The 19,967-nt window shown below is 40.9% G+C and overlaps 1 protein-coding gene across 3 annotated transcripts in view; it reads left to right on the top strand.

Annotated features, from left to right (window-relative positions):
- The window catches only part of slc12a7b (solute carrier family 12 member 7b), an 86,768-nt gene that overhangs the window by 42,327 nt on the left and 24,474 nt on the right, over nt 1-19,967 (top strand). For all 3 annotated transcript variants that reach the window (XM_050056158.1, XM_050056157.1, XM_050056159.1), the window contains exons 2-4: nt 9,984-10,078; nt 10,814-10,945; nt 15,007-15,153. In XM_050056158.1, coding sequence (XP_049912115.1) covers nt 9,984-10,078; nt 10,814-10,945; nt 15,007-15,153 — 374 coding nt within the window. The remainder of the gene's footprint in view (nt 1-9,983; nt 10,079-10,813; nt 10,946-15,006; nt 15,154-19,967) is intronic.

The following is a 19,967-nucleotide window of genomic DNA, read 5'->3' as shown; positions in this document are numbered from 1 at the left end:
AATATACTTTTGTTTTGTAAAAATTATCAGCACTTTTGTAAAATATAGGCAATTTGTAGTATTTTTACTAAAACGCCAGCCTTGCCGTCCAAACCGGAGGCCTGACATATATGACAGCATAATCACCTCCTATTAAAATATTCTTTGTAACACAGCTGACTTGATTCACTTCCTGACAGTGCTCAGAGCATGACATTGTCTTGGCCAAAAGCTTGAGCTGTCTTTGGCAGCGAGCTCTTTCATTAATTATAATTTATTTAGTGTGCAATCAATTAGAGGCAGAGTGCTCTAATAGGAAGCATAGTGATGGGCCACATCATATTTAGGTCCCGTCAAACTGCTCGTCAGTTCGCGTTTATCTACAGAACTATGCTTTGGTGTTTGTGTCAATCATCGAACATTGAAATTTTTGTCCCAAAAAAAGAACTTTTGGAGAGAAATAGTTGATTGTTTGATTCCTAGGTTGTCAAATTCAGACACTTTGGGTCATTAGACTGACCAAACCACTAACCCAAAGCTTCAGTATTTGACGACCTGGGAGTGAGACTCATCAATCGACTCATCAATCGGTCGTTTAATACGAATAAGTGATGATTATTTTTTCCATATTAAGTTTTATAGTTTGAACAGAACGTTCACTGTGACAGCAGCATTCATGTAATATAGCTAATAAACAAGCTAACTGCGCTAACGACAGGTTCAGAATTGTGCAACAGCATTTTTTCCTGGCACTAGTTATCAAACAAAAGTCAGAGACTGTCGTGTTAAGTTGCTGTGAGCTGTAACTTCACCACATCCAAGCAGAAGAGAGAAGATAAAGTTATCTCGGAGCTTTACGGTGTAAAGTTTCTCCTCCTCTGTGCTGCTACATCACGTCTGCACCTCTGTACCAAAGGGTAGCGTAAAAGTCGAGTGCTCACTCAGCAGCAAAATTCGGGCACCAAAACGTCCCCAGAAGTATAATATAAGGCAATATAGAAACACACACACACACACAAAAAAGACTGCTCGACTTTAAGCCATCTCAGTCGACTGAGGAGTTTCTAATTGATGTCTCTCTCCAGAGTGACATACTTTTAACTGAATTGTCTCCAGGTGAGCTGATACGAACTGTGTCTGGTAGTTGTCATATTCATTGTCATGTCAAGGTTTTCCACAGCACCAGCTTTGGGTTTTATGTGAGCAGGATGTTCATGTTTTAAGCAGAGGGCGCTTGATGTAATCTGTGTCAGTTTGCATATGGTCACTGCCATTTACATACTGCACACCCTCCAGCAAAGTCACATTTTTAGGGGTCACCTAATGCGCTATAGCGCAGGGAGACTCTGCTCGCCACCTGCAGAAGTGGAACATGCACACACACTCACACACAGCTCTCACCATGAAATACACCTGCATTCATTCATCAACAGTTACACAAGAGGCTTCACCTTTCTCCCTTGTCCCTCTTTATTTTAGACACACCAGTGGGTTTCTTGGATCCTGTTTTCAGTCTGGCTTTAACTGTTTAAGTTTAATACTGTCACTGTTAATTTATGACAGAATGGCAGAACTCATTACTGCTAGCCAACACCCTCATTATGATGAGACAGTAATCAATCGCATGCAAAGCTGACTGTTGTAGAGTTACTGAATCACCTCTGACACAGGTCAGATATTTGCTTTAAGACGCATTTGCATTTTGAAATTAAAGTCAAAATGTCGAGATAGGGTTGAACTGTCAGGATCAGTGCCAGGCATAAGAACAAATTAATCAGAGGAGGATGGGGGTTTTTGCATTTTAATAATCAAGTCAAAATGCAGAGAATAAAGCTGAAATGTAAAGAATGAATTCAACTACTCTGGCCCATCAAATTGTGTAACTATCGACACCCTTACCTGCGTCTGTTACCAGCTATTTCAGATTGTACAAATGCAGCCACGTCTTCCAAGTTCGTGAGGTTTCTCCCTCTGAACAGACACAACTTTTGGCACAATCTCTTCAAAGCCCTCATATTTACCACCACAGTGTTCCTGCGTTAAAAGATAAATAATTTCCTCGTCACTAAAACAGATTCTAAAGTACAATTTTGTGTAGGCAACCGTATGCAGTAACACTATTAGTTTGACTTTACTCTTGAGATGTCATGTTCATTCTCGACATGATATTTCAACCTGATCCTTGAAATTTCGACTTCATTATCTAAAAGCTCAACGTCCTTGTATGATTTTTTTTCTCATGCTAACAATTCAACTTTATTCTCGACATTTTGACTCTATTCTCTTTTTAAAAAAAGCTTTCTTCTCTGATTTATTTTTTCTTTTGACTTAAAGTTCAACTTAATTCTCGACATTTCGACTTAACCCTTGTAATACAAAATGATTTTAAAAAGCTTCCTGCTCATTTTTTCCTTGTGCGTCGCCCGACTACTCATCCATACAATTGCCTGGTTCAGTCCATGCACACAATTTGCAAGCATTCATTGAAGCATTAGCATCTGTAGCATGCATTTAGTGTTTTGTTTTTGCCACCTGACAAATGAAACTCTCCTTTTTGCTCTCTTTTGGTCCCCACCAGCTTCAAGAGTATCTGCTTTTTAGCTTCCTCTTTCTTCACCAGGTCGTTACTAACGTTGTCTATCTGCTGTTTGGTGCTGGGTTGGTTGTGTACATTTGGTTCATCAGAGCTTGCTGTGAGATGAGCGTAAACACTACAGTAAATGAACATGATTGTTTCTGTCTTGTTTGACTTGGGGTTGATTGGTGGATTAGCTTGACCACAGTGATGGAGGGAAAAATAAGAAGGGAAAGTGTCAAGAGGAGGGCTAACACAATAAATGAGATGCAGCGTGACCACACATGCACTCCTTTCCTGCCAAAGACTAGATACAGCTCATAAACACCCTTCATTCTACCAAGCAGGGAGACAAGACTGTTTGTTTTAGTGCAGATGTGTTTTATAGTTTTAAGCAAGGTGACTTCACACACATTGAACTCCACTTAATTACTGTTTGCTTAAAAAATGATTACTAAATAAACATCCACAGTTTCAGTGTAGTTTTAGCTTTGATGTGATTCAACCTTTGCAGTGGTTTGAACAGTGACAGAATATTCTCTACAGTGCAGTTCCACTTATTAAGATGCAAGCGACCACATGCATCCTGTCATAAACAGATTCCATGTCAAGGTGTATAAATTGTAGTGTAGATTAAACAGAGATTGGGATCCCTTTAGCTGCAGACATTGCAAGGCTTTTAAGATTGGACATCCTTTTGCATCCAGTCGAACACAAACACTTTTCGCAGCTTTCATTCTCTTCAGTAGACCAGGTGCAAATATGCAAACATTTACATTATTTGCTCCATATGAACAAGTTTGCATGTGCACTGCACCTTCAGCATTCTTGAACTGACATGAGAACAGCTGATGTTAGGACTTTGCACAGTGCAGGACGGGTAATGATGTCAAAGAGCAGGCTGACATCTTTGCAGTATGAACCTGGTCAGTCATCATAACTGAGCTGCTATTCTCAGGGGCGCCGAACAGGGTTGTGGGAATTGTTGTAGCTCAGCATTATCTGAACCTTTTCTCCCTCAATTTCAGCCCAAATGGATGGATGGTGTATTTTTTGATAGCTTAAACCAGCCCACTAAAAAATGCCCAGGTTGTTCAGTTAAAGGTCAGTCCGCGGGCACGTTTGTGTTCAGATATTTATAAGTCCCATTTGGCAAGAGGACATAAAGATGAATTTCCAGGAAGCAGAGTGAATTAATCCAGGATAAATGGCAACATGTGTAATGTGCACAGAGGCTAACATCTGTTAAGTAGGCCAGAGTCACGTCACTGCTACTGTATATGAATCTGGACCATGTCTCACGGGACTGTTTGACAGCACAACAAAGCACACTCACACATGTCGACATTTACACACCGACAGTTCGGATAATAAGCAGACGGACAGACAGACACGTACAGGCATACAGTAGGTCATCTTCATCTTCCCCATCCTCATCCCTGTGCTCTGTCTTGTGTAATCTCCAACAATTACTGCGGTGATTGCAGTATTTGGCATTTACTGGGAGGATTTGTGGAAGCTGGCACCTTTGCCTAGTTTGGAGTGGTGATGTGCAAGTGCAGCAGGAGGTCACTGGAGGATTTAATGACATGGACGTGGGACAAAATTTGTTGCCACACATCAGCCATTTTAGGCATTTTTAGCTTGAAGGGGCATGGGATCCCAGCTTTGACCTTAAGAGTGTTACCATGGGGTGATGACATTTTTGTTCCACATGAGGCTAAAAAACAACTAAGACACAGAGATGCAAATACCAGTTTTTCAGTTGTCATTAATTCCCATGAGAAGTTTGGTACTGTCTTTGCAACAGTCAGAAACTACTGCAATCTTTTTGATGGCTTGTTGTAAATACTTAGTGGTTTATGTTGTTAAGAAATAACTGTGTATCCTGAGGTAAAAGTTGCCTCCTGCTTGCGTCTTTCATTGTAGAGCTGCGGACAGCGTGTTCATTCGCTCACCCCACCTCTTTCTCAGTCTCTGTTGGTATGAGACTACTGCTGTGGGACCAGGACTCTGTGCTTGGGGCAGAGCAAAGCTACTGTTTAACAAAAGAGTTGAACCGTTTCAGTGTGAGATAAACAGCTCAGTGCTGGATGTTAACTGCTGTGCTTTAAACATTGCAACATGCATCTCAGTTTTTCAGAAAAGCCCATGTGAAATTTGGCATTTCAGGCTGCAACAGCCCCTAAAACAGACCCCAGCTTTACCCTAGCTTTGTCAGTCAGTTTTGATTAATCAATTAATCATTTAGTCAATAAAGTACCAGAAGGTTGTGGGTAAAAAATGCCCAGGACAAATTCTCCGAGCCCAAGATAATAGTCTTAATTGGTTTTGACCATCCAATAGTCCAAACAGCAAATATTTCAAATGTTTGCTTTATACAATGTCTTATAAACTAAATTGATTATTTGAAATCAAAAATACATTTTTCCAGCTCTGCATTGCGTTTAATAATAACTGAATATATTTCTTCAGGAAAAAATGGACGTGCTGTCCATTGTCCTTTGAGTTCAGCAGGTGAACCACCAGTACAACATGTCCTCAGAGTGGCATTGTATGTTCAAGAGAACAGTACAGGGTGTCTGCAGGTCCTTTAAAAAATCTTTAAATGTCTTAAATTTAATTTAATAATTATTTGGCATTGAAAGGCATTAAATAGTCTTAAACTTGAATTTATGAGGTCTTAGTGCCACAAACATTTTGTTGAATTTAATCAGCTTTCATTCATTTTAATCCATGTTTTATTTTTTTCAAAATTAGTTTAACTTTTCCCTGTGATAGTCCCACATTTCTGATGTTACAAATCTGTAAACCTACGACAGTCTTTTTACTTTATACTCGCACTTACCCGTTGGCGAAACGTAGATTAACCAAACTCACTCTAATAATCATATTGCTATTCTTATTCCAACATTCCTATCCTATATACTACTTACTTACTGTCCTGATAGTGTTTTTTGTTGGGTTTTTTTTGGCATATTAGTGCTCCATTAAAAAAAGTGCTGGCGGCACTTTTTTTTGAATGACGTGCTGCACCTGGGTTTTGTTTCTGTGACGGCAATATCTTGACACTAACATTAGCCAGGTAGCGAACATAACTCTACATTAACAGAGGGTTGACACAATTAATATAAAGCTTACGAAGTTAACAGTGATAAAAAGCACAACACTTAAATGATCTGCCCCCAGAAGAATTTGCTTTTCTGTCTCTGTTATGACGATGGACAGCAGCATAGCTAAAGTAGCGGCAGTGACATCACCAGCGGCTTTCTGAAAAGTTAAGAGATTCTCAAATAAAGCGCTCGGATTGACTGCACAAAAAAGACGCTGAGTGTGGTTCCTTTTCTCCTGGCGGCCCCCTGCGTGTACATATGCCCACTCATCATTGAGAACAACTGAAGAAAGACACCAGTGCTTAGGAAAAATCGCCATGTGGACACAGGCCCCTAAACTTTCCTGCAATCCTTGAATAAGAATGAGATGGGGTTTTTTTTATCTTGAAAAGGTCTTAAAGGGCATGAAATGTAAGTGCTGACACATGTAGACACCATGACAGTATTTCTACTGTAATCAAAATGTTGAATCTTATAATTTGATCAGTGGGTCACAGAATATTATTTTTAAATGTATTGTTTGATGTATTGTAGCAGGTGTAATAAAACTATTGCTCCTGAAGTTATTTCAGTGTTTCTGTTCACTTCCTGAATGACGTCTAAACCACTTTACACACTCTAAAAGCAGAACCCCGCCTGATTTAGAAACAGTACGGACAGTTTTAGCTTGCAGCCGGGCCTCAAAGAGGATTTAGCCGCTATCATTTAAGACAATGATTACCTGTGGTGTGTGTAGCATCCTACCAAGCTACGCGATGACTGACAGCTTGATTCACCCTTGGCTGCATCCTCGCAGCACAATGGTCATTATCTTGAATTCATTCCCTGTTATCCCAGCTTATTGAAACGCTGCGCCCTCACATAATGTGTTCCACCACGCCACTCAGACCGCGTTTTAAAGAGCTGCACACTACAAGGACATAGTGACTTTCCCTGTGATTACCACCGGGCTAAGCCACGCTGCAAGCCTCTTATTCCCCCTGCAGCTGGATCAAGCAGTAAAAGTTACCCATGAAATCCCGGCTGCGGCCAGAGTTCACAGTAGAGAGCTCCACTGATGAATGGTGACAAGCCGGCAGAGTGTCGTGGTTAACTCTGGTCTCTGAATAATGTGAGGAGGTGGAGCATGAACCACAATATTGGCTTATGGTTGTGAATTTTTCTAACTTGAAGTATCGGAGTGTTAAATCGTCGAGAACTAGTAGTTTGAATAAAAATGTTAAAAAATAAACAAACAGAGCACTTTAGTGTTTGAATAGTTCTTTTATCCGAGTTTCTACTTGTCCTTAAAGTCTTAAAAAGTCTTAAATTCAGATTCGGTGCACAGTGGAGCTGAAACAGTGTCTCCATTAATTAATTACTCTGTCAACAAAAAATTAATCTGCAATAATTTTGGTTATTAATTGTCATTTTTCAGGTGGAAATTCCAAACATTCTCACATTTCAGATGACTGAAGGGATTTGCTTGCTGTCTTTGCAAATTGATCTTTGGAGTTTGAACTCTTTATTATACAAAACAGTTTGAATCAGTCAATAGGTCATAGGTCAACCAGCCCTGGGATATCACGATTGATTTTTTTTCTAAGATAATCGACAGACTAAGCAATAATGGAACAAATTGTTTGCAGCCCTGGAGCACTGAGCAACAGTTTTGACAATAGAAAGAATAAAGATGAGCGTCCATACTGACTGTCCATATCTCAGGAGCGCCTTGAGGGAATTTCCTCAAATTTGGCACAAACGTCCACTTAAACTGAAGCATGAATTGATCAGAGTCAAAGGTCACTGTGACCTCGTGTAACTCAAGAATTCATACTCTAATCATGACAAAATTTCACAAAACTGTCTTAATAGGATAAAACGATGAAGTAAAGACATTTTAGATCCCAAAGGTCAACTTCACTGTGACATCATAATGTTCTGCAAAAAGACTTTCCTGTCCATATCTCAGGAACAGAAAGGGAAACGTGGTCAGATTCTGAATTGGTGACACTAATCTTGGGTGTCCACCTTGAATCTGTGCTGATTGTATTGTTCTTCTGTGCTGCCGAGTTGAAGACGTGTGTGGAGCATCCATGTTTTAGAGGATGTAACTTCTTTGCGGCAACATCCATATTTGGAGTCTGGACAGACGTGCATGAACAGCAACTTGACTGATGGGTGGTTTGTCTCTCAAGTCTTAAGTGTCGTGACCTTCAAGTATTAAAGTAGCCTGCTAAACGGAAGCGAGTAGTCAACTATTGTGTTGTGCTGCTGGTGTTCAGTTTGAGTCATTAAAATTGGTGGATACTGTTGAATGGCGACTACTGTTTCTGCAAGAAAGGGCTGCAGGAGTCTGAACTTGTTGTGTCTGGAGGATAGTTTAATTTTCTGTCCTTCATTGTCCTTGTGTTAGTTCTCTGTGGGCGCTGTGGCATGGATGTCTTCGCCCTTCACTTTAAGATGTTTATCGTCACCGTCTCTGTTTGGTTCCCTTTTGTCTTTATCCTCTTGTTATTCCTTTTGAACATAACGTTTATTGTCTTATTGTTTGTCTTATTGGCTTCTATTTATAGTGTTTTATTGTCTGTGAAGCACAATGTACCAGTTTTGTGTTTCTGTTTTGCTGAGGCTTGTGCCAGCAGAGTTTTAATATGACCCGTGTTGCATAGACGACATTTTTCTACCCTTAAACAAACTACTAAAGACATCGGTGCTTTCATTCGAAGTCGTATAACATGATCTCATTTAACTGAGACCATCTTTCATATGATGGAGGAAATGGAAGCACACATGCTCACACAGATCTTCAGCCAACACATTTGCCTGGAAAAAAAAGATCCCTCACAGTTTACACTTGCACTTGACTGCAGCATGTCGGGTATCTTAACCCCAACACTCTAAGCTGTCTGCTCATTCAAAACATTTGCTCAGTGCGTTGCTGTGTGGGTTGCCGGCCCCAGCAGCAAAGACACAGCGTGGTTCACAGTTTGGTGCAAGAATGTCGTCTCTGAAGACGGCTCAGTTGCCGTGTGTGATGGTAGACCGACTGTGTGACTTCTGTTGTGGTCGGTAAAGTGGAGGTGCAGAGAGGGAGAGGAGGGTGTGTACTTATCACAATTACCACCAACAGGCCGAAAGAGAACTTATTTATTGACACGTTAGAAGTTGTGAAATCTATTTTCCTATAGCTCATAGGGTAGGAGCTCCAAAGTGTGTTATGACAAAGTGGCTAATGTCAGATCTGTGACTTAGAATACATAGAAATAAATGAAATCATTTTTATCGTGTCATGTGAAGTGTTTTTGTTCTTTAATTGGAAAGAGATAAAAATGTCTAACATGATAAGTGAAGCATATATTTTACATTAAAAGCTAGAAATCAGCAGCCAAGCATCACAACAGCGATGGTCATTTGCGTACCTCAGTGTTACCTGTCTGTCTTTAAGTGACTGTGAGGTTGGCATGCTAGCTGGATAAATTAGTCGTAGATATGATCTTTAATTTGCTTTGTCATTTGCATTAATTCTGTCTGTGCTGTGTGATTGTCGGTGTCTGAGATCACCTACTTGTTAGTCTGCCAACAGCCAATATGTGTTCGTAGAGTGAGAGTCCATTTACCCTTTGAATGTTTTGGTGTGAATTATTAATGAATATTATGAGAAGCCCTCATTGTGATCTGGATTATTAAAAATACACTTATAAAACTCAGATGCACCTGAGTGCAAAGCAGAGACAGACAGAAAGTAGTTTAGGGGCATTTAATCTCCACTGTTTTCAAATAGGAAATTACTTTCATCCTGATAATGCTTTGGAGTTGTCAGCAGGAGTTATTACAAGTAATTTTTTGTTTCTTGATGTTATCAACGCGACTTCTGGCATGTTTACTGTGCAAAAGTTTGCTTGTTACAAACACCAATTAGGGATGTTGTAGACAGATCTACAGGAGCTGGATTGGTGTCAGCCCTGACATTTTCTTGGCTACATGAAGCTCAATTAGAGCCTGCCCAAATCTATCGTCGCTTGTCTGTCCACAGGTGTACAAAACACTAAAGGACACCATACAAAATAAGAAGAGAAGCTTCTTCAGTTCTAAATAGCTCTTTTTAGACAGGAATTGTGCAAATTTGCAGGAAAGACCAATCAGTCTTTTTTCAGCATTGGCAGTATAAAAACAAAATCGGGGAAACATTAACAGCCTTTAAATTATCAGTAGTGTAGTAGTAGGAAGCAGGCTCTTGTGGAAACAGCCACCATCCACATTTTGCCTTGGTTACGTCTTGTGTTAAGCCTACTCTGTATTTGTTGTATAGAAACAACTGTGTTGTGTTTCCACAGGTGATGGCGTCCCCAAGGAAAACAGTCCCTTTATCAACAACACAGACAATGACAAAACCAACAGCTACGATGGCACCAACATGGCCCTGTTTGAGGTAACCGTCAGTCTTCATCACCACCAACTTCATATAGCACTCATGCACAAGGAAACCTGACAGTGTGATCTGTTCTGGCTAGATGCTAAAGAGAAACCCAAAAGTGTTGGGTTGAAGCTGCATACACATCCATATCCTCTCCAAATCAACATTCACTGCCAGAACTATTTCTATATTTTAATTAGAACCAACCTACAAAGCTCAAAGCGTTCATGGATGCGCAGTTTGCTAAAGCTTCAGGGTACGCTGTGGTGAACTAAATAAATAACTCAGAATCTTTTCTTAGCTCAACAATGTGTCAATCAGAGAGTTTATTTGCCATAAAAGCTGGAGCGTTGCTTCAAGAACATTCAGCTGAACTCTTTCCAGGTGCTTTGCTCTGCCATTTGGCAGACCTCGCAACTCTGTGGTCACTGGCCTTTGTAAAGAATCAATTAGGCACTGCGGCTTCTGCATGAAGCTGACCCAGCCGAGCTATTCTGAGATGCTTTGAACAGTTAACTAAATATTGCACTGTTCATTTTCATCCTGGAAGAGCTTGTCCTTTTAAAGTAACTGACCACTTAAAGGCCAAATAACAGTTGCCAAATATTTAATACGTGGTGGACAGATGCATTATGTTGCTGTGGTCTGGGAATAAAGGATTCCTGAGTGAGGTACAGGAAGTTAAAACATGTTAAATTGAAAAATCAAGTTTGTGTTCAGCATATTGAAGCAGTATTCTCTCTATTGCAGGAGGAGATGGACAGCAACCCCATGGTGTCGTCTCTCCTCAATAAACTGGCAAACTACACCAACCTCACCCAGGGGGCCCAGGAGCACGAGGAGGCCGATGATGACGAGGGGCCCAAGAAGAAGGCTGTTAAGGTACAGCAGAGAGCCTGGTTTTTATACAGTGTTTGTATCACAGCTTCACGGTGGAGTATAGTTATGTCCTGTACAGTTGCATATTAACAGCTGTTCTTTTAAACAAGCTGAACTGTCATTACATAACAGGGTCTTTGACCGACGAAACCCTGCCGTTTGTATTAAATCTCGCTGGGGGTGTTCAAACCTGATCACCTTATGTTTTTGGTCTACAGAATTTTGTGTCCTTGCTCACCCTTTTGTGAAACTTTATCAGTGTGTCAAACACAGAAATATTTGAATTAACTATTTGTAAGTCTGGGATAAATAGTCGCACAGTTTATTTTACATACACAAGTATTCAGTTTTGGAAGTTAAATATTGCAGGAGAGTTATTACAAATCCAGTCAGCAGGCTTATATTGCTTCAAGAAAAGTTTTTGGGCTTCAAAGATACACAGAATAATTGAACCTTGAGAGAAATGTTTTTAGAAACCACACTTTTAGATGCTGTACCACTAGTGGGCAAATGGCATCTATAGTTAAAAATCATCAAGCTTCCGTTGAGGCATCAGTCTTATTTTATTGATTGAGCTGTACTATGCCTGAGTATGATGACGATCCCCCCATTCCCACTGCCCTGCTGCTAAGCCGTCACGTTAGTCATGTTGCTCCATACTTGAGTACGCTAATGTCATCATTTAAGACTGTATAATAAAGATGAAGGACACGACAGCCCCCCGAAAGTGAAGCCAAAACATCTCAATTGCCCCCTGGTGGCTGGCTGCAGCACAGCTCATAAACCCCGCCCACTTCTTGTAAGCAGATTGGACATGTGCCAAACTGAAAGATGAAAGTGCACATCAAATAATGTCAAACGTAGTTTCTGTCATTCTATGTCATTCTTATCACTGTGATGTAGTGATGGCCAAATGAAGCTTCATGAAGCGTTGTCTTTATTTTCTGAGCCCACTAGATGGCGCTTTTTGTTCAACAAAAAGGTTGAAAGCACATTAGGCCCGTTTCCACTGAAGAAGTTCCTGGTACCAGTGTCTCCACTAAAAGGGCGGAGTAGGAGGAAGGTTCCTGTAAAGTTACCGGGCTCTGGATGTGATGTAATCATTGCGAGACCATTTTGACCAGGGCGAGTTTTAAAAATGCCGGCTATTTTGTCGCTTTCTGTTGACGTCACATCCCGCCTTGAGTATATCCAATCAGCACCAAGTAAACCCCAAGCCCCACCCAGGAGTTTTTCGGCGCCATTCTGAGTACCTACTCCGATGCAGAGACTTGTTTAGCCCCTGTAAAAGTTCCGGAACTCTGTCCTTCAGGGGTGGTTCCTGCGGTGGAGACACACACCAACGGCCCTGGCCCCGTAAAATTACCCCGAAGTTCCTGCGGTGGAAACGGGCCTATTGAATTGCCATTCTTTGAGCCTCTCTCTTTAAACCATAAGCGCCATCTAGTGGGCTTAGAAAATAAAGAAAATGCTTCATGAGGCTTCATTTGGCCATCACTGCTGTGATGTATGTTCAATTGTTAATTTTTCTGGTAGTTTCGGTTGTAAGTAGTTATTTGATGCTATAAAAAGGGGGTGTGGCATCATGATTGACAGCTGTGTGTGTCAATCAGTGTGCTCGCAATTGGGTCAGATGGTGGGAACTCAATGATCAGTGATCGCTACCACGTAGACTCTGGTTCCCAGTGATATTGCCAGCGCAAGATAGCAGCGACCCTATCTGATATTTTCGCTTTAATTTGGTTCAGTGGGAGGAAGTGGGGTCATGTTGTCCATCTTTTATATGCAGTTATTGGTCATCATCATCAAAGTGCAAGATTGGATCGACCTTCGCATCATGCCGACTACTTTTTTATTTTGGAGATGATGTCAAGAACGACCCACTGACCTTCCTGCCTAGGTCAGAGGATGAGATTGGCGAGTGATTCACACAAACACAGATTTCAGAAGAGACCGGCAGTGTTGATAAATGCTTTTGTACCTCTGCTCGCCGACTTCTACTCCTGTTAAATGGCAGTCCACTCCAGTGTTTGGTACAGTTGATTTTCAGACCTGATGTGAAGTGTACCCACATACAGATGAAGCAGACCTTTTCATGTGGACCCGGGCACAGATCGACAAACTTTGTCTGTCTGGGTGCGAAACACACTGTTCACACTCATCAAATGAACTCGACGTTGGGGTCAAGTGTACTCAGATCTGGGCTCAGGTCCCTGATCTGAAAGCCTCCTTAAAGGGGAACTACACCAATTCTGTGAAACTCATACAGGTTATTCTTATCTTATAGTCCAAGACAGTCCAAAAATATAGTAAACATGAACAACTCTCTTCCAGACCCAAAAACTAGGGTGCTAAAAGTCAAATTTGTGATGTCCTAGGTGTAAAGTCTGGAGCTCCTCCATAGATAGTGCTTTGGGAAAGGTGTTATAGATGACGCAGAGAGCACTCAGGGGGATGTTCTCAGTATATGGGCACATTTTCTGTTTCAGAACAGAGAACACTACAATAGAATAAAGCTCAATTTGGATATAAAAAAGAAAACCAAATTTCTGTGGGTCCACAAATTCAGTCTCCCATGACATTACAAGTTTGAGACTTCTCTGGTTTCTGAGAAAGTAGCTCATGTTCATAAATATTTATTGAACTTTCCTAAGCCGTGGAAATAACATATTGGAGTTCCCAATAAGGTGGTGTTCCCCTTTAAATGCTACATTAATATAGAGCACAGTATCTTTTCACTAAATACCTGTTGACCCTCTTGGTTGAGTCAGAAACAGCAGTAAAAGTAGATGTAATAAGAAATTCCACAGTCCGTTCGTGCTGGTTCTCTAGGATCCGTTTTCTTAAGAAGGGAAAATTAAAAGTGGCCACAATGCTGCCATGCGGCACATAGATGCCTCTGTAACCACAGCTCCAGTCCCATGCCAGTTGCCCCATCCTGTCCCCTGCATGGAAAGAAGCCTCGGGCACCTCCCATTGGCTCACAGGGAACATCTCGGTGAAGAATTAAGCTGACACCACTGTCGCCCCTCTTCGTCCGGACTGGTGGGAGCAGTGCTGCACATTTGGAGATGGATGGCTAAAAAGGTAGCTGCCTGTCACCGCGAGGTGATCGATTCGACGTGTTGGGATTTTGTCAGAAAAGTTTAACATATTCCTGTCGTCTGAGCCTTTTTATACGCTGTTGCGAAACAATAGCTTTCTGCAAGGAATGCTATCTTTCAGGGTGGAAGCACTGAAGGATTTCCCACAGATCAGCAAGTATAGTGGTTTAAAGAAATGATGCCTGTGTCACTGAGATGTAAGTCTGAAATCCGTAATGTACGTCTCATTTTCATCAAACATTCATGTTTCGGAGAGCATGAAGCGCGATCTTTGTATTGCAAACAGTGGCAGCTTTGACTGAAGATTTCCCTGCACATTAATGGTTCAAACAATACCTGAGAAAAACCACAGCTTATCAATTATTCAGCGCCGGAAAGTGAATCAAGATCTTTAACACTTACTGGGAACTTATGGTTTTAGTGGTGACGTACTCTCTGTTTCCTGTTGTCACATGATGTATTCATGTGTTGTATTGTGTCTTTTGTCCCGAGTCTGTGCACCTATGTCTCGGTGTGTTCAATTTTTTGACCTGGCTACAAGACAAGTTTCCCCTCTGAGACAAAAAAGCTTAAGTTAAAGGTTGAAAGATGCATTTTATTTTGTGTTTTTAATGTGTAATAACAGGACTTTAATATTTAAACTGTGTAGGGGTGCTTTGTCCATTTTGTTGCAACTCTGAAAACAGATTTCATGATTTCATATTTCGGGAAAAACTGAATTGACTCACTTTTTACCACGTGTGTACATTTTGTTTTTGTTCCCGTTTCACTTCCCCCTTAGGTACGCTTTTATTTCCCCTGATTTTTTTCCTTCTCTTACTTTCTTCTGTCTTAATTTTTGCTGCCAACATTGCTGCAATTCTCACCTCATGTTCCTCTCCCCTACACATACACACTCATGCACACATTAATCTCCTTTCTCCTCTGTTGTTGTCCCATCTCACCCCCTCCCCTCCACAGAGCCCTCAGATGGGGACCTTCATGGGCGTCTACCTCCCCTGCCTCCAGAATATTCTGGGGGTCATCCTGTTTCTGCGTCTTACGTGGATTGTCGGCACCGCCGGCATCTTGGAGTCCCTTGCTATTGTCTGCCTGTGCTGCTCTTGTGTGAGTACTCAACCCCCCCGTGACATACCTGACTCATCTCTTTAAAGTGGAAGTTAAAGGAAGGTTTCAGGATCCACGCCACCGCTCTACTATTTGGCTTAATGGTACAAACATGGATGTTACATGTCTATCAAGGTTTTAGCGTCTAAGCCATGAGGGCAATGGCATGTAAGATTATGTAAGAGTACTTAATGTAAACGTCCACGTTCTTTAATGCATCATGAATACATGAGCACATGAGAGTGAATACATGTCCGTGTGCTTGAGTGTTTCGGTGACGCTGGCGGCAGATGTTGCCTCAACTTTTAATGGCAGACGGGTGCAAATGTGGGATTGGCAGCAGTAATGAATGACAGGCAAGTTGATTTAGCGGTGACTGATCCGATCCCTCCTATATTTAGACGCCACGACTCTCCGTCTCTCATACACTCCCTCGCTTCTAATGGTACCCAGCAGCTTGACGTGTAATCCCTCCATCTGCAAAGTGTCAGAAACATAGCGACATGCACACCCACACAGTGGCTATATTTGCCGGTCCCACGGCAGACAATGGATTACTTCAGCTTAATCAGGGAAAATAGAAACAAAAAACCTGGAGTGCTATCTCAGTTGAATGCTTTTTGCCTCTTAATGGAATGCTCTAATGGTAGAACATGATCAACTTCAGATACAATATGGCCGAGCGTGGCTAAGTGACCTCATGCAAAGTCAAGTTTTATTCTTGTCCATTCCTTTAAAGAAGCAATCAGATCCATATATCTCAGACGTGGTGTTTTTATTTATTGGAATAATCATGTGTTCACCCAGAACTCTGCGTCTGTCGTCTAATGTTATAAATTCGCAACAGATTTTGTTGCTGTAAAAACAGTTTGCCTAGAAAGATGGGGACTCCATTTCATATATTACAATCTAGCTAAAGTGCATTAGGAGGTTTACCCTCCACTGCATCGCTGCCGTTACATAACAAGAGAGCAAAGCTTAGGCAGACAGATTAATGTTCATTTTCTCGGCCTAAACCACATCTGACTTTGCACTGATGGCTCCACATCAGCCACCTGTTTATAGGTCATGTTTTGTGTGCTCCAGACCCAACACCAGAAATGTCTAAAAATAAAAAAGGGAATTCACATGACTTATATTTAGAGCAGTTATAATTTATTCCGTGCAGCATATTTCTTGTTCTGGTATTCTCTTATCAATCATGATTAAATAATCTTCCCTACTCTCACTGTTTGCATGAAAGCCATTGCAAACAGTCTCTAAAGAGCACCAAACAGAGCGACACACAAAGAGGTTCAGTGAGTCAGGATGGCTCTCATGAGACCAGGTCTCCCACTCACATATTGAGAGAGCAAACACACCTTTTCATTCGCTCAGCACACAGCGCAGCATGCAGAATATTTTCCATTATGTCATGATTAGTGTGTTCTCCTGGCTGCGTATTACCCAACAACGTGTGTACAGTAGGTGCATTGTGTTTATAGGTCACAGCAAGCACCTGGTTTTCTAAAATGCAGCCACATCAGCATTTCACGACACAAAATATGCTTTGAATAAATAGGGGTAGGAATGAGATGGTTTTTGTTTTTGATTCTTGAGGTCATGATTGAACTGATAATTGATTCTTGATCAGTGCTACCCTTGTTCATGTTTTGGTTTTGGTTTTAAAGATGAAAAAAGTGTTATGTTGTGACCTCTGGCTCACCTGGTAGTGTGTGCCCTGGGTAACACTTGAAGGTATCTACATAAGAGTGACATGACACTGTCATACTTGTCATAAACATTATGTACATGTCATAAACATTTATGACTGCTGTCATTAAGTGTCATTCGGTTTTTGTAATGACAAGTTGACATTGTTTGGGTTGTCTTGATTATGGCAACTTGACATTACCAGAAGATGTCTTTGTCATAACAACTTGACATTAAGAAGAAATGCACCTCTTTTTGTGTTTATGACAAGTTGACATAATGATTGATACGAAGACATCTTCTGGTAATGTCATCCTGGTTAATGTCAAGTTGTCATAATAAGGACATCCCAAACAAATTTAATGTCAAGTTGTCATGACAAAGACAACTTCTGGTAATGTCACTTTGATTAATGTCAAGTTGTCATGACAAAGACATCTTTTCTGGTAATGTCACTTTGATTAATGTCAAGTTGTCATGACAAAGACAGTTTCTGGTAATGTCACTTTAATTAATGTCAAGTTGCCATAATCAAGACAACCCAAGCAATGTCAACTTGTCATTACAAAAACCGAATGACACTTAATGACAGCAGTCATGAACATTTATGACTTGTACATCATGTTCATGACAAGTTCATGACCGTGTCATGTCACCCTTACGTAGATACCTTCAAGTAAAGTGTTACCGCGCCCTGTATAGGCAAAGTCCTCTGCAGCGGCCTGGGTTTGATTCTGACCCTTTTTCTGTCCACCTTCCAATCAAGAAAGGCAAAAATTGCCCAAAAAATAAGCTTTAAAAATGAAAACAGGTTCTTTTTCCGACTGCATCGTTCACATTATTGTAGAAGATCAGGTATATATATCACCTGATCGCAGTTATCTCGCTATTAGTCACTCTTTGTGTTCTATCACTGTGAAAGTTCAATTAAAAACTGAGCCCTAATTAAAGGCGGAGTCCCTTTAACTAGCTGGTGTGGCTTCACGTTTTGATGAATTCACGCAGGTCTCAATATGATGCCCAGTCTGGTTGCCAATGATGCCGAGAAACAGTTGATTGTTTGCTGCCGTTGGTTTTTTGCTGCCGTAAATTTTTTCGTCATTTTTTTTTGTGCTAGATGCTCTTTCTCTTAAAACTAGATCAAATCATGACTCGTAATTGGTATGTTATTTGATAGCCTAATTTTTATACTGGTTTAAACAAACAATTTGATGCTGAGCAAGAGTTTTTTGTGAAAAGAATTAAAGGCCCGTCCCTTAAAAACACCTGTCCCAAATATATACAAATAAAATCCTGGGATATAAACTGAAGTTTTACAGTTTGTGAACATACTTAAATGTTGAAAATGTCAAATTAGACTAGATAGCATGTGAGCTTTTCGATTCGGGGTCTTTTTCTTGATAGTTATTTTTGAGTGATACAGTTGTCTGAACATATTTATCTTAACTGCACTATTAATAATCATTTCCCACTTTAGAGAAGTTATTGTATAGCTATGTAAAGCACAAATGGTGACATCATTGATATTGAGGTATTTATTCAGGACTTTAAAGCAGTTTGATTTTCTCAGTTTTGCCCTCTTCTTCATGTGGACCATTAAAGACTGTTGAGACAGTTCATTTAGCTTTTTTGGTGATGATTTGTACTGTCAGTGATGCATTGGTTAACGTTGAGGTCGATGCATCACAATGGCGTTTGATTAATGCTGTTGTTGGACCTTCTCTGGGTTTAACTTGTCCTCTGGCTCTGGCTGAGTTTCGTCCAGAAGCCCCTAAATTCCACTAAATCTTGTAAAATCCAGTCATGTGTCCAAATGATTCATGGGAAATGTGTGGTGATTTTTAAAGTTCTGTCTCTTACTGTGAATTCTTTGACACTTGTGTGGTCAAGACAAGCCGGTGTGTAGCTGCTTAGGGCTTCAGTGGAAGCGGAAGGTAAAACTGTCAGCTAATTGGCTTTACTCCAGCTTGTCTGCCACTTTAAACCGGACGCCCTGCACGAGGTTTATCTTGGTCGTGTCCTTGTCCCTCCTCTTGCCTTTGTCCTCTGTTCTCTCACCTTCACACTTTCTCCTCTGCCTTTTTCTTCAAATCTGTAAGTTTTAGCTCTCGTGTCTTCCTCTCTTTTCTTTTCTTTGTGCCTCTTATCTTGTCTCCCTGCCCGTCCCCTCTGCTCTGTTCTTTCTCTCATCCGGAAGCGCTGTTAGGTAACAGGCTGATTTCACCGTCCTCCTTCGTCACAAGGACTTCACGGGATCATTTCATGGAAAAGCTCGTATCCGTTACCAATCTGAAAGACTTACAGCATAAGCCACTAAGACGTATTTTATTAGGCTAAGTGCTGGTTTAAGCCCTCCAAGTATCCCATTGTTGGGAAAATCCGGAAAATTAATGGAGTTAGAGAATTAAGTGGGCGTGAAAAAATGATAGAAGAGGTTTTGTTAATTGTTGGTCTTGGCTTTGAATAGTTGAACAGACAGCATATCTTCACCTTCAAGTCTCACTCAAGTTACTGTGGTAAGAATCAAGTCAAGTTGAGTGCCAGCTGTAAGTCACAAGTCAAGTCATTTAAATTCTGATGATGTATTCCAGTTTCCACGTTTAAATCAGTCACACAGACAGTGGCCATGTTTGTTTTTAACATTTACGAAGACTGTTGCAGCCAGCTTACGTTAGCTAGCGAACATTTGACCAGCCAATGAGCTAACGTTAGCTAAAAAGACACGGTCACGTACCTTTCTTTGTGGATTTTGAGGTGATGGATAAAGTAGGATGTTCTGGTGGTCGTGTCACTGAATTTTGGGCTACAGACCTCGTGTAACGCTGCTCTCTTCTTACTGCCGTAGACTAGCCCCCTTCATGATACCTACCTCGTGCTTTTGCCTCTGCTGGTCTTCAGCATCCTTGTGGGTTGCCAGGTTTGCGCGCATGTTCAAGTTACTCTGGGGCTTTCACAACAGTCTTTCCGGGAGTTTCATAAAATGTTTTATGAATATGTTCTTTGATCTGTATATCATTACTGCTGTCGTTGCTCTTTGTTATTGCTTATTTGTTTCTTATGTCTTATTTTGGTTATTCAAAGTGTCCTTGGGTGTCTTGAAAGGCGCTTTTAAATAAAATGTG

The sequence above is a fragment of the Epinephelus moara genome, chromosome 11 (assembly GCF_006386435.1).
Source record: "Epinephelus moara isolate mb chromosome 11, YSFRI_EMoa_1.0, whole genome shotgun sequence".
Classification (NCBI taxonomy): domain Eukaryota; kingdom Metazoa; phylum Chordata; class Actinopteri; order Perciformes; family Serranidae; genus Epinephelus; species Epinephelus moara.
The sequence above is the reverse complement of the archived record's forward strand: the minus strand, read 5'-3'. Positions and strand labels throughout refer to the sequence as shown.